Source organism: Lycorma delicatula, chromosome 1, assembly GCF_047948215.1.
Source record: "Lycorma delicatula isolate Av1 chromosome 1, ASM4794821v1, whole genome shotgun sequence".
In the NCBI taxonomy this organism is placed as follows: Eukaryota; Metazoa; Arthropoda; class Insecta; order Hemiptera; family Fulgoridae; genus Lycorma; species Lycorma delicatula.
In genome coordinates, this window is record NC_134455.1 from 366,684,436 (window position 1) to 366,699,756 (window position 15,321).

Below are 15,321 nucleotides of genomic sequence, written 5' to 3' on the forward strand. Positions count from 1 at the left end.
GGTGTTTTTTCAACACTGCTGACTTCATGTTGATTTGCATGTCATAGTAGTATGTGCTGTTTATTGTTCTGCTGATCTTCTAGACACAAATTGACAAACAAGGACTTAAAATCCCAAAAGATAGTCTTAATGGTTTTTCCTATTTATGTTTGCTATTGAATTTTTTCTTGTCAAATAAACTCATGTGTTTGGCCATTCCATTGTCTGTTTTTTGATTCCGGTTCATAATTGTGAATCCTTGTTTCAACTAAGGTTAGAATACTTTGCAAAAAATTACCTTCTTCTGATACTGTTTTTCAGCTCCGTGCAAATGCAAAGACTTGTCTCCTTGTAGTGACCTTTCAGCTCTCTTGGAATCCATCTTGCACTTGTACATTACTTGAGCTTGATTGTGATTGTTATGAACTGTACCAAGACTTGTAATATTTCATAAATAATCTCAATTGTAATATATTTGTCTTCTTGAAGGAGAGAATCTATGCGTGTTTCAAACACTGGAGATGATGAACTTCAGTTGGATGTTCAGAATGGAACACGTCAGTCACTGAAGTTTGATCATCTAAATTTTTCCACATACACTTATAAAAACTTCTGCAGTTCATACAACTTGTTCTTATTGTTTGGTCGTATGATATAACTGTTATCTGGTTTTTCTCCTTCTGAAAGCAAAAAATGAATGGATCTCTCACTGCATGCTGTTCAATTAATTTGCAAACTTCAATAGACTCGCCATTGTAAAATGAGATTTTGAGGCTATAAACAAAATAATTTTAGTCAAAAAGCTGATCAGAGGTCATTACAGGGTTACCAAGTTACCAACATTTTACCTACACAGCTATTTGTATCTTTAATTATTGAATGATCCTCACATATGAATAATAATGTGTCATTCTGAGAGTGTTGGAAGAGTTTAAAATCATGCTTGTTGGCCAGCAACCTCAATCATTGAAGACAAGCAGATTGAAGTGGAAGTATACACAAGTCATTCCAACAGGATAGATGTTCAGTTTTCTGTTTGTTACTTCCAAGACAACACATAATTTTCAATACGGAATTAATTTTTAAATATGGAAGTCAAGTGGAATTTGTGCAACTCCATCTTCCATCCATCCTAGATATTTTACCATCTGAAAATCATCTGTTGGATCCAAATAGTAAGTTTTGTATAATTTTTATTTTAATATACTAATCTAAAGAATTATAAAATCTTATATTTCCTTTAAAGGTAAGGCAGGAGTAGATTTTGTAATGAACAAGAAGATAGGGAAGAGAGTAGACTATTTCAAAATGGATAGCGATAGAATCATTGTAATAAGGATAAAATCAAAACCTAAACCGACAACAATTGTTAACGTCTATATCCCTGCAAGTACACATGATGATGATGATGATGAAGTAGAGTGTGCATATGAAGAAATTGACAAAGCAATTTATAAAAGCAACACATAAAAGAGGATGAAAATTTAATAATAGTTGGAGGTTGGAATGCAGGCATTGGATTGAAAAGCAAGGAAGGAAATATTGTGGGTTAACATGGGCTGGGCAAAAGGAATGAAAGAGGGACAGACTTAATGAGTTTTGCACTAAGTATAATTTAGTAATTGCCAACACCCAGTTTAAAAATCATAATAGAAGATTATATCATGGTTAAACAGATTTAGTAATGAATTCATCAACTGCAAATTTATTCTGGAGCAGACATTGATAGCAACCATAATATAGTGTTAATGAAATGTAGATTGGGGTTTAAAAACCTGAAGAAAATGTGTCAGATGAATTTGTGGTTGAGTAAGAGGAGGTAAATAAGATTTTTGAGGAGGACATTGCGAGAGGTCTAAGTAAAAAAGGTAAGGTAGAAAATATATTAGAAGAAAGGGAGAATGTTAAAAAGGAAATTCTTAAATCAGCAGAAGCAAACTTAAGTAGAACAAAGAGAACTGGTAGAAAACCTTGGATACCAAAGGATAGGATATATTGGAGCTATGGATCAACATAGAAACTATAAAAATGCTAGTGAGAAAGAAGTTAAAAGGAACCATCAAAAATTAAGAAATATTATAAACAGGAAGTACAAATTAGCGAAAGAAGAGTGGATTAAAGAAAAGTGTTCAGAAGTGGGAAGAGAAATGATCATTGGTAAAATAGATAGAGCATACAGGAAAGTTAATGAGAATTTTGTGGTACATTAATTAAAATCTAATAATGTGTTTAGCAAAGATGGTACACTGATTTATAATATGAAAGAAAAGGTCGATAGGTGGGTGGAATATATTGAAGAGTTATACAGAGGAAATGAATTAGAAACTGGTGTAGAGGAAGAAGAGGGTGAAAAGGGAGAAACAATACTGAGATCTGAATTTAAGAGAGCATTAAAAGATTTGAATGGCAGAAAGACTACTTGGATAGACAGGATACCTGCAGAATTACTGCGTATTGCAGGTCAGGAAGCGATAGATAGATTATACAAATTGGTGTGTAATATTTATGAAAAAGGGGAAGTTCGACTTAAAAACGTGTGTTATTGTCATGATACCAAGAAAGCAGGAGCAGATAAATGTGAAGAATACACAGAACAATTAGCTTAATCAAAATCAAAAAACTTATAAAAAATCTTAACTAGAATTTTATACAGATGAATTAAAAGGAGAATGGAAGAAGTGTTAGGAGAAGACCAATTTGGTTTCAGGAAAAGTTTATAAACAAGGGAAACAATTTTAGCACCAGATTAATAGTAGAAGGAAGATAAAGAAAAAGAAACCAACATACTTGGCATTTATAAACTTAGAAAAGGCATTTGTTAACGTAGACTGGAATAAAATATTTAGCATTTTAAAAAATGTGGGTTTAAGTATAGAGATAGAAGAACAATTGCTAACATTTACAGGAACTAAACAGCAACAGTAATAATTGAAGAACATAAGAAGAAGCCCTGATAAAAAAGGGAGTCTGACAAGGATGTTCCATATCCCTATTACTTTTTAATCTTTACATAGAACTAGCAGTTAATGATGTTAAAGAACAATTTAGATCCGGAATAACAGTACAAGGTGAAAAGATAAAGGTGTTATGATTTGCTGATGATGCAGTAATTCTTGCTGAGAGTAAAAAAGATGTAGAAGAAACAGTGAATGGCATGGATGAAGTCCTACGTAAGAAGTACCGCATGAAAATAAACAAGAACAAAACAAAAGTAATGAAATATAGTAAAAATAATGTAGATGGACCACTGAATATAAAAATAGGAAGAGAAAAGATTGGAGATAGAAAAATTTTCTTATTTGGGAAGTAGAATTACTAAAGATGGACGAAACAGGAGCGATATAAAATGCCGAATAGCACAGGTGAAACGAGCCTTCAGTCAGAAATATAATTTGTTTACATCAAAAATTAATTTAAACATCAGGAAAACATTTTTGAAAGTATATGTTCGGAGTGTAGGTTTTTATTGAAATGAAACTTGGATGATTGGAGTACCTGAGAAGATAAGATTAGAAGCTTTTGAAATGTGATACTAAAGGAGAATGTTAAAAATCAGGTAGGTGGATAAAGTGACAAATGAAGACGTATTAAGGCAAATCGATTAAGAAGGAAGCATTTGGAAAAATATAGTTAAAAGAAGAGACAGACTTATAGGCCACATATTAAGGCATACTGAAATAGTCACTTTAATATTAGCAGATCAGGTAGAAGGAATAAATTGCGCAGGCAGGCAACGTTTGGAATATGTAAAACAAATTGTTAGGGATATAGGATGTAGGGGGTATACCGAAATGAAACGACTAGCACTAGATAGGGAAGCTTGGATAGCTCCATCAAAGCAGTCAAATGACTGAAGAAAAAAAAAAGCTCCTGTAAATGTGTGTAAGGTAGCTTCTGGTTTTGTAATTTTGTTTCAGGTTAAAAGTATTAATGTTTGTGCTAGGATTTATGATAGTATATAAATGAGTAAATGGATTTTTTTTCTTGATATACAAAAATGCTTGATTATTTAAAATAAATAAATGAAAGAAAAATTTTGTTGTTTGTGGAGTGCCAAATATAATTTTTTATGCAATGATTCTGTGATGCATGATGTTGTTACGTACCCTATAATGTGTATGCATTTAAAAAAAATTATTTTTGAGATATATATATATATATATATATGAAAACTTGTAATGTCAATTATCTCTGGTAGTTTGTCTCTGCCCTTTCTAATGTTTACTTCATGAGTTAATGACACATTAGAATTTTGAAAAAATTCCTCAAAAAGGTCATTATGGCCTTTGTTTAATTTTTTACTTTGTTTCTTAGAAGAAAAATATGACAAATGTGCATCATTTTGAAGAATAAGACATGATGTAGTAGCTAGATTCAGTCATTCTTTGAAAACAGCTACTTTTATTTTTTTTCAAGGTATTGTTTCTATCATTACTGCCAAATGTCATCGGTGTCTATTTTTATAATTTACAAACTCTATTAGTTGTAGTATATTTCAGTTCAGTTGTTTAGTAGGTTTTCTACAATACCTAAGTCCAGACCCTAATGTATTACAAATATGTTATACTAAAGTAATACTACAATATACATTTATCAAATCAGGTTTTTTAATAATTGCTTGTATGTTATTCTTCTTGAGAAATTCATTGTTTGATGACCGAAGAAAACAATTTTTTTAATTAATCTAGAGAATGTTGTTTATTAAACTGATATATTACCTACTAATTTAGGAAGTGTAACAGCATTTAAATCTTAATTAGGTGTAATGAATATTATATCAGTTTTTCTTAACAGATTTGACTGTGCTACATTTACAAAACAAGATAAAGAAGTTGTTAATAATATATATAACTGCTTATTAATGATAGAATTAGTTACTGAATTTGTTTGTTAATAATGTGATGGAATAGCTTAGCCTGGTCTACTGATAAAAATTGATTTTTTTAAAAATCTAATATTTGTATTCAACTAGTTTTATTATCGATAAATTTTTATTTTGCTTTCACATTATTCCTAAACGTAATACAGAATATACATGTGTAACATCAGATCTTATAAGGGCACATCGGTTCTAATCGAACTTCATCTCCCTTTTCTTTTTTAACTTTTTTTGGTACTTACGTATTAACGGCACCGCAGCTACAGCTTTATTTAAAAACAAAGTAGTCAATCGGATTTCGGTTGAAAATGAACATTCTCTTTATTCATTTTAATAAATGGTTATTTATATTTATTTATTTTATAAATATAATTTAACCAAACTTAACCTACGCTCGATAACCTTGACTAATTACCACCGTAATTTTTTGAGTATTTATTTAATAAATTCAGTAATTATTGCAATTATTTATTATTTAAAGAATCAAAACACTCCTGTTAATTAGTCAAGGTTAGCGAGCGTATGTTAAGTTTGGTTAAATTATATTTATAAAATAAATAAATATAAATAACCATTTATTAAATTAATAAAGAGACTGTTTTAAATCTATGTTAAACTCTATATCGGCCCATTTTCCACCGAAATCCGATTGACTTATTTTGTTTTTAAATAAAGCTGTAGCTGCGGTGGCGTTAGTACGTAATTACCAGGTTCTCAGTGAGGGCTTATTACTGCAGTTAAGAAAATGTAACGTACGTTCGTACAGACGTAACGCCGAACCTAGCCAAAATGGATTCAGGAATGGGCAAAATAGATATTGTCGTTGAAATCTGAAAATTGTACTTTTTCGCGATCACTTTACTTTACTTCGTACAAGGAAGTAAAAAAAAACAACGAATTTACTCAATATATATCCATTTAAATTATAAAAACTGAAAACATGAGGAATGAAAGCTCAGGAACCAATGAACTATGGTACTTATAGCGTAATCTTAGAATAGTAATTGGAAATCATTGGAGTCTGGTGCAGAAAAAAATCTTGAAAAACAAACTCCCTCTGTTCGGATTAATTTATTCATTACTACGTTTATGAAGTTCTTTTATCCATTACCTGGTTAAAGAATCCTGCCATAAGATATAAGATATTCTTCTTTGTTGTATTTATTGTTTTGATAGATGTCTTCATACAGATTAAGAATGATTGGTTGCAGTTTTTGGTAATAATATAGAATTCCATTGCAAATACATCAGATTACGTTCATACTGATGTATATGTATGTATATTACTTACTTTAACTTCCAATTATAGACTACTATTAAGTATCGAAATTCAAGTATTTGGAAATTTTAAATTTATCAGATTTTGATTCGTCAGAGGGGGACGAATGGAGGTTATTTTACTATGGTTGCAGCTGGTTAGTGCCGTTGTATAACTACTGTTAGGTCCCTTTGAAAAGTACAAGAATACGTTCTTTATTGGTCGGGTGTGTTCCTTTGAAAATAAATTCTGCTAGATGTTCTACTAAATGATTCTAACCGTTGTATAACAAGCAACAATCGCGCTTATCTTACGCATGTTCTGTGGGTAGCCTGCGTGTGGTACCAGTTTTTGGATCGATGACATTTACGAAATGGTTTACAATGAGATGTTGATATCTTTCAAATTGGAAACAATTGTAAGATTTCCAGCAATCAGCAATTATAGTACAATCCGGCAATATGCGTTGCTTTATAACGGGTCCGGGTGGGAAAAACACCGGCCACTATCCCTTTCAATTTACTGAATATCCTATTGCCGTCAACAATTTTGTCGCGGTTTTATTTATGTTGTCCAATTTTTTCTTTGTGTATCTTAACGATTTTACCCGAGAGGGACTGCTGGACTGAAAAATGTAAACTTCCCTTAAGTAAGAACCTCGTTTACACACATTTGGTTGATATTCACACTTCGTTGCGCAATAAATCCTGACGTGGTGGCTTCAAAGTTATCCAAAAAGCAACTTATAGACAAATTTGTTGCTTTGTAAAATTTGATTGTTAAACCGTGTACATTTAAACTGTGTTAATCGCTTGTAACACGGTATTGTAATTTTTCTCTTATGCGCATCTATTATTTGTAGTCTTTCTTGCTCAGAATAAGGCCGTCTTTCTCATCTAGACAAATACGATTTCTACAATCAGAGCATCGTTTAAAGTTTTGAACACCATGGTCGTACAAAAAAGTAAGCAACCCGTTCATTATGTTCCGACAACAGAATAAATTGGGACGTTGTTAATTTACAACCGACACAAGTAAAAGGCTGATTATAGGAACTGCGCGGACTTAAATCGGAAACCGAATGGGACAGCGATAACGAGCATGATAAAATCGCTTATCTTTTATGTTAAAACATGTGAGTCGGATAATTGAATTGTTGAGTTCCAACAAGTTTGACCTTCGTTCGTGAACTTATATCAGTATGAAAGTAGTTGTAGGTAACACTATGAATTTGTATTACTTACTTTATTAAAGATTTTTTAATCCTTACTACTTCCTCAAAAAACTGTTCTTTATTTGACTTTTTGAAGAAACATAGTATTTACAATTTTTTTTTTACATTATTTGATTTTTTAGCTTTACCTATCGACAAAATAGAAGCATTTGTTACTGGTAACAGTTTACTTTTTTGATGACATTTTTTTAAGGGTTTTCAATGTGAATGACTTAAAGCTTCCGTTTGGAGAAATCAACCGCAGGTTTTGGTTGCTTAATTCCAGAACTTACATTTTTTGAAAATTTAATAGAAAATGAAAACAACGTTTTTGGAGTTTGAAGTGCTTTTCTGAGCATTTACAAATTTTTGTGTGTATATAAGAAGCACAGTCTTACAGAGAGATCTTAGCAAAAATTTAGGGAAAATATTATGGAGTAAATAAAAATGGTGTAGATAATATGTTTATGTAGGCCTATGATGTACGTGTATGTAGACCACTCCATTGTCCTAAATATAGTTCAGAGTATCCTTTCACACAATCCTTTGATTAATCATGCTCTCTGAAAATGAAATTATCGACTGAATTGAAGTTGATAAGATGTGCTGTAAGCAGAAATAAAAGTTGCTGAAAAAGTTTATAAATTTAATCGATTGAATACATTTTGTGTGCTCATAAAATTTGATTAGTGTTATTATCATTACAACATAATATAACATTCAAATAATTAGTCTTCTGCTTTCTTCATGATTTTTTTTTTTTTAAAGAGCCAAGTCTGGAAAGCAGAGGTAGATTTGAAAAATTATTTTTAAAAATAATTTTGCTGTAAATTGGTTAAATTACAGTTATATTTTATTTTGATCAGTAATCGTGTATTGGACTGGAGAAAATGAATAACAATATTAAAAAAAAAAAAAAATAATGAAAAATCATTCAGCCTAAACATTGCTTTTTAGTACAAAATTCTTTATAATTTCAAATATGTATTCATCTAGTAAGGAAATAGCTTTTGCTTTTAACTCTTGTGCTTTTCTTTAGAAGTGTTCTATGTGAGCACCTTTCATCACGCTACACACATCCAACCAATAGCAGAGTTTATCTCATACTTTAACCAGGATTGTCTGGAGTAATGGAAGCAATAGCTGTGTCCAATCCTTTGTCTCAAGTCAGGTAAATCCGTGGGTAGCATGTGCATATACACAAGATGCTTTTATAAAACCCCAAAGGAAAAAAATCACATGGTTCAGACTGGGTGACCTTGGAGCTACTTTTTCTGTTTAGCCTCCCAAACCATCGTGTGGTATTACTTAAGGGTATGAATGAGGATGACATGTATGAATGTAAATGAAGTGTAGTCTTGTACAGTCTCAGGACAACCATTCCTGAGATGTGTGGTTAATTGAAACCCAACTACCAAAGAACACTGTTATCCATGATGTAGTATTCAAATCTGTATAAATCTAGTATATATAAATCAGTATCTTTACTAGGATTTGAACCTTAGAACTCTTTGATTTCAAAATCAGCAGATTTGTGATGATGAGTTCACCACTGGACTAACCCGGTGGGTTACCTTGGAGCGCAGTGCAAACAGCTCGGTTATCAGGTTCATTCTGACTGATCCAGTGCCTGGAGAAAAAGGTATTCGACTGATCCCATATAGAGTTATGCCAGTGAAGAGATGCTCCATTTTGTTGTTGCCAAATAAAATTTTCTGGTTCATCTTGCAATCGAGTAAAGAACCATGTACACAGCATATGCAAGTAAGCAACTCTATTACACTTCTTTTTTTTTTTATAACTCCCTTCTCCTCAAGGCCCGACCCACGATCCCATGTAACATGGCCTTGAGGGTGCTAGTTACTTCTACTCCCCTGGGAGGCCATACCAGACTGACTGGGCTATGCTGTTCCTGACAGCACCTCTCAATGGCTGGGTGTCAGTCTTTTAATAAGCACATGCCTCTAATCTGGGGCCCCAGACAGGGTCTTGATATTTATTTTCCCCACCTAAGGACCCCAGGAGTCCCTGTTCAATCATTGAAGGTGGGACTCCAGAGTATCCCACCCCACCTGAATGCATCCCACTCCCTCTATTACACTTGCTTCAGCCAAAAAGAACGGTCAGTATTTGTGTTAATTTTTCTGCTGAGATAAAAATTTGAATCGTCCATCATTAAATACAACCAAGTAAACCAATCATCTTCATGCTGCAACATTTTAATTGTGAAGTTGACATGCACAGTGAAGTTTGTAGGATCAAAGCTGTAAACTGTATGGACTTAGATGTAAAAGCATTTCTTTAAAAAATACTACAAACTTTTATCACCAGCTTTGCCAGCTCGTGGCTGACCTTTTGTGGTTCATGATCAGATTTTTTAGAACATCACAGTAAAGACTTGCTGACATGTTGCGCATTTTCTTCAGACATTCTCAGACGTACCATACTCTTCACTTTACATAGACATCTAGTCGTTTCAAACCGATTATGCCATCGACGAATGTTATTGCTACTTGAATGATCACAATTAATCTTTCTAAATGGTGGAATGCACATTGAATTGTAAATACATATTCACATTTAGCAAGCTGCAAAACAGAATGCTTTCTGTTTTGTAGTTGCTATCTTTGCTAGTGGTACTGTTAGGTGAAAAGATACGGGAATCAGTCTATGGCCATGTGCACAATTAAAACTGTCTTTTTGCTCCTTGATTCTAGTCTTAAATCAATATTTTACTTCATCCAAGAGATATAATAGATTAAAACCCTGTGATTTTTTTTTTTGTTCACCTGATTATGTATTGAATATTTTTAATGTTAATGAAACATAATTTGAAGCCATAGGAAAAAAGTCTTCCTTTGATGATTGTAGATAGATTTCATAAGAAAGCTACCTGTTGTAAATGGGTACCATGATTCGACTTCTGAAAAATTTCGACATATCTTCGCATTTCAAATCTCCCAGATCCCAAAACCACCGTTAGCTCAGACATTTATATATATTTCACTTTCTTGTGGACATGATAACTGCTGTAATTTTGCATCAATCACTAACACATTGTTCCGTAAAAATAACTCGACCCAAAATCTCGGTTGAATTAACGGCCAAAATCAGACAAGGAATGGAAATGGGGTGGCTTTTTTGAAAAAAAAAAATATTGCTATAACTTTCTTACTAAGTAAAATATCAAATTCGTTTGAAGTTTCTGCTATTCTTTGGATAAGGGCCTAAAACGTATTGAAGTAATGTTTCTTGATATCACCAACCATTGGCCCTGGCGGTGGAAAAATGGGGTTTCGAAGGCAAAAAAAAATTATACCTTCCTTAGTCCTCTAAACATTACCTATAATTATTCTCTGGAAAAGTTTTTGATAAGACCAATTCTTATGGCAAGGGATGACCAAAATGTTGCTAGAATTCTAAGATGGGGTTTGTCATATGCTAAACATGTGTTTTTCACATGCAACCATTGTCATATTGAGTAAATTTGAAGTTTTTCTTAACTTTAAGGTGGGAATTTCTTTTATGCCTTACTTAGCACTGGTGAAATCTACCTCCCTCCGCCTTCCGCCGTGCTGAAAGGGATTTTCTTTATTTTTTATTCAGTGATCACTTATAATTTATTGTTAATATTAATTTTAATTTTTTTCCTAATTTCATACTTTTTGTTTTTTTTTTGGATTTATATTAAAATGCATTAAATTTGTGTTGTATTCTAGTTAAGTTGGTAATGCAACTGTTTGGTACTTATGAAGTTCCAACTTTGATTTGTAGCATTAAAATTCATAACCTTTTTTATCATTCCTTTTTTTTTAAGAATAAAACCAGGTGTGAAATTTATAGTTGTGTTGTAATCATGAATTTTTCTGTTTTTTTGTCATGCACTTGTCATGGTTTTTTATTTTTTATTTTTTTGTCTTTTACACAGGTGTCTGTGCATTTATATAATTTTTGTACTGAATTGTACAATATAGTTTAAAAGATAATTCTGTTTTACTATTTGGTGTGTAACAAGGTGAACAGCATTCTGATTTATTTTATTGCCTGTGTTTACCTTTTTAATAGATATTGGTTTTTAGTTTTTATAAGAGATTACGTTCTTTTTTTTTTAATTAAGTACTTTTATAATTTTGTTAGCGTTAACCATCATTTTATGAAAAAATGTTAATGTACGCAGAAAATATCATTAATTGAATCTTGTACTTTATTTCTTTTTACTAAATGAAAAAATTAGCACTTTTCTTTCTGTGAACATAATTATTTTTATTAGTTAAAATATAGAAATGGAAATGTGTGTTTTTAATTTACCTTTGATTTACTGTTGATTTGTAGAATATGTTTAATTAAGGTGTCTCAAGGGTAATTCCTTTATAATGTGTTTATTGAGATGAAATTTAGTTATGGTTTTGTAATCTATAATTGTAAATATAATTTGAAAAACAAAAAAAAAGAAGAAATTCTAAGATTTGTGTGAGCGTGCCCGCATGCGCTTTGGAAAAAACTGTTTTGGCTGAACAGCAAACTACATATGCACTGTGTGTGCATTGTATACTGATACTGAACTATGTGTGTGTGTGTGTGTGTGTGTGTGTATATATATATATATATATATATATATATATATATATATATATATATATGTATGTATGTACGTGTGCGCGCACAAAGATTGAGAGAGAGAGGAGGGGGACTCTTTTTACAATGTAAAATAAGAATGCTACAGCTCATGGAAAAAGTGACGAAGATGGCTGTTTTTATCTGTTGGCATGTTAGAAAATAGTCTAGTTATCATATACCAAATATCAAAATCAAAAATGGTGTGATGCACTGATCATTTTTTGAATTAAAAAGGAATAACCCTAACATGTGGGGAATTGCACTCAATTTTCTCATAAAAGTGCAGATTTTGTATCTGAAAATACTTTACAGTTTCATGAGCTATGATAAAGTGCACACTTGTCAGAGAACATTATATATATATATATATGTATGTATGTACGTGTGCGCGCACAAAGATTGAGAGAGAGAGGGGGGGGACTCTTTTTACAATGTAAAATAAGAATGCTACAGCTCATGGAAAAAGTGACGAAGATGGCTGTTTTTATCTGTTGGCGTGTTAGAAAATAGTCTAGTTATCATATACCAAATATCAAAATCAAAAATGGTGTGATGCACTGATCATTTTTTGAATTAAAAAGGAATAACCCTAACATGTGGGGAATTGCACTCAATTTTCTCATAAAAGTGCAGATTTTGTATCTGAAAATACTTTACAGTTTCATGAGCTATGATAAAGTGCACACTTGTCAGAGAACATAATGTTTTTTTGATCATTTGCATGTGGGCAGCTTTTGAGCAGCATTTCTCATGCTTGCACGCGTTCCAAATCTTGATCATTTAACTCATTCACTGAGGATGGCCGAAAACATGAAACATTCAAGGCTTTTCACATGTAGTTGCACATAGTTGATTGCAGAATGCTTAATTCTGCAGACCGCTTATGAGTTGACTTTATCGGCGATCGTTCTATTGATTCCGCCACAGCAGCACAAGTTTCGGAGGGAATCGTAGGCCTTCTGCTACGTGGTGCATCGGGAACACTTCCTGTTGCAACGGTTTTCTTCTCCCATGCGAATGATAGTGGTGGTTTTCCAAACCGCACAGCGAAGTCCCTCAAAATGTCAGTCGTTTTCTTTGTGTTCTGATGCTTGTGAATCTTCATTCATGAACTGACTTAGTGAAACACAGAAACCACCAAACACTCCTCAACAGTGAAAGCACTTGTTTCTGCCATGGTTTAACTCAAGACTGCTACGTTCTTCCGACACTAACTGAAGTGACATGTGCAGGACTCAGATTATGGCGGGAAATAAAGTCAATCTGCTCAACAGAAAAATAAAAATAAATAAATTATACAGTTTTTTGTATTGTTTTGTATTCATAATCTGTCTAAACATATTGCAGCACGAGAAGTATTTGTATCATATGACCTAGCGGCACAGGAAAATTAATTCTTTCTAAATTAGGCTTTACTTATCTTATAACATCAAAAGGATCCTTATGAACATCATTGAAGGTGAATTTTTAAAATAATTTCATCTTCAAATTCCTGAAAATGGATGATGCATCTTTTGCATCACTATGCAACTAGGAGGTTTGTTACTTGAAAATGCAAGATATAAACAATATTAAAATATTGGTTTTTTTACAACTAATACTGGAAACTAGTAAAATTATGTTTTTTGATAAAATACATTTAAAGAGAATTATGTAGCTAGACAAGAATGTAACATATATCTAATAATACTGAATTTTGAACTTAAAAAAATATGAATACAACTTTTATTTTAAAACAGAAGTGTCAAAATAAAATTATTGTGTATGGTACTTTTGGAAACAAAACTTTTGATTTCCCCAAGCAAAGTGGTACATTATACACTGCAGACCCAAAATGTCTGTTTTGGCTGTTTTTTTGTTGCACAATGCACATCTACGTGTTGATCTTTTTGGCTGGTGGTTGGATCCTGACTCCCTAATTTGAATCGGTATATTTGGTTTAAACCTTTTTACTAATTTCTCTGCCACAGATTTAGATGGTGAAGTACCAGGTCTTGCTTCAACAAGTGTCTGTGATACAAGTCTGAAACTAATCTCACGCCTGAAGTCTTTTATTAGCAGACGATCAACTGGCAAGCATTTGTGAATTATAAATGCATTAACAACAGCTGCATCAATGAAATAAAAGAATATTCTGTGCCACCACTTATGACTCTTATGGTCAATTTCATAAGTGGTCTTCAGCTGGTCAAATTTGTCAACAAAATTCATGTTCCTGTTATAGTCTACCACTGCTGCAGGACAAGAGAAACCTTTTCTTTCCCCAGATTTAGTTCTTCGTAATACTTTTCAACTTCCCTGGGGTCATGGAAATTTGACAGCAAATGGACAGTGTTATCCATCCATTTTATAGTAACTACGGTTCCACTTGAAAACCATTGGTAATCACCGCGTGACATCTCTTTATCTCTTTAAAATTTGACAGATTTTCCCTATTTTTATTTACAGTACCACATGCATTTATATTGGCACTTTTTAGTTCTTCCATGAGGTTATAGATAGTAAAATAGTTATCAAAATAAACTGTGTGGTTGTAAACTTTGAAATGCTGCCAATAGTTTCTTGACAATGTTTCTGTCTAGGTACTTTTGAACAGTCTGCCCAATTTTCCCTGTATATATATATATATATATATATATATGTCAAACTTAAGAAGATAGCCTGATTTATCCCTTATTATCCATACTTTGTAGCCCCCATTTGATTGGCTTTTTCGGTAAGTATTGTTTCATATAACTTCTCCCAATGAACTTGATCAATGATTCATCCACAACTATATCAGGATTCGGTTTGAATGATTCAGAAAATTTTTTTAAAATTAAATCAAGGAAAGGCCAAATCTTGTACAATTTATCATAATTAGGATCGTCACTTTGAGGTATAAGATTATTGTCGTTGAAGTGTAGATGGCCAAGTAGCCAGCTGAAGCGATTTACTGGTATTAGTTAGATATAAAAGGGTCGTTGAGAAAATATCTGACGACCAGTAATCTTTGTAACTTGGCAACCGTTTTATCCCCATGAGAAGGTTTATACCAATAAACATCTCCATTTCTTTGTTTGTGGTTGGAATGTATCGTTTTCCTGACTGTTGTGCATATAGGTTTGTTTGGAATATTATGTAATTTATCATGTTATCATCAATTAGTATTTTAAATAATTCATATGGTGATGGGTTTACTAAATCTGTAATTCGTTTTGTTGGTCCAGTCATCTGATCAAATTCTGCAGTAGGAGAAGGAATGAAATTTGTGCTCCACTGTGGTGGAATTACAATTGTACCTGCAGATGGTGGTGAAGGTGAAGGTATCGCAGAGGATGTTGATGGATTGGATAGAACTTGATCAGTAGCAGATGTATCGCTAGACAGAACATC

At 32.4% G+C, this 15,321-nt stretch overlaps 2 protein-coding genes across 2 annotated transcripts in view; one reads left to right on the forward strand and one right to left on the reverse strand.

Annotated features, from left to right (window-relative positions):
• The window catches only part of pds5 (cohesin associated factor B pds5), a 184,463-nt gene that overhangs the window by 17,772 nt on the left and 151,370 nt on the right, over positions 1-15,321 (forward strand). The gene's annotated exons all lie outside the window — the stretch shown is intronic.
• Positions 13,702-14,157, reverse strand: LOC142317942 (uncharacterized). The gene has a single exon (XM_075354477.1). The coding sequence runs from the start codon at positions 14,155-14,157 to the stop codon at positions 13,702-13,704; it is 456 nt and encodes a 151-aa protein (XP_075210592.1).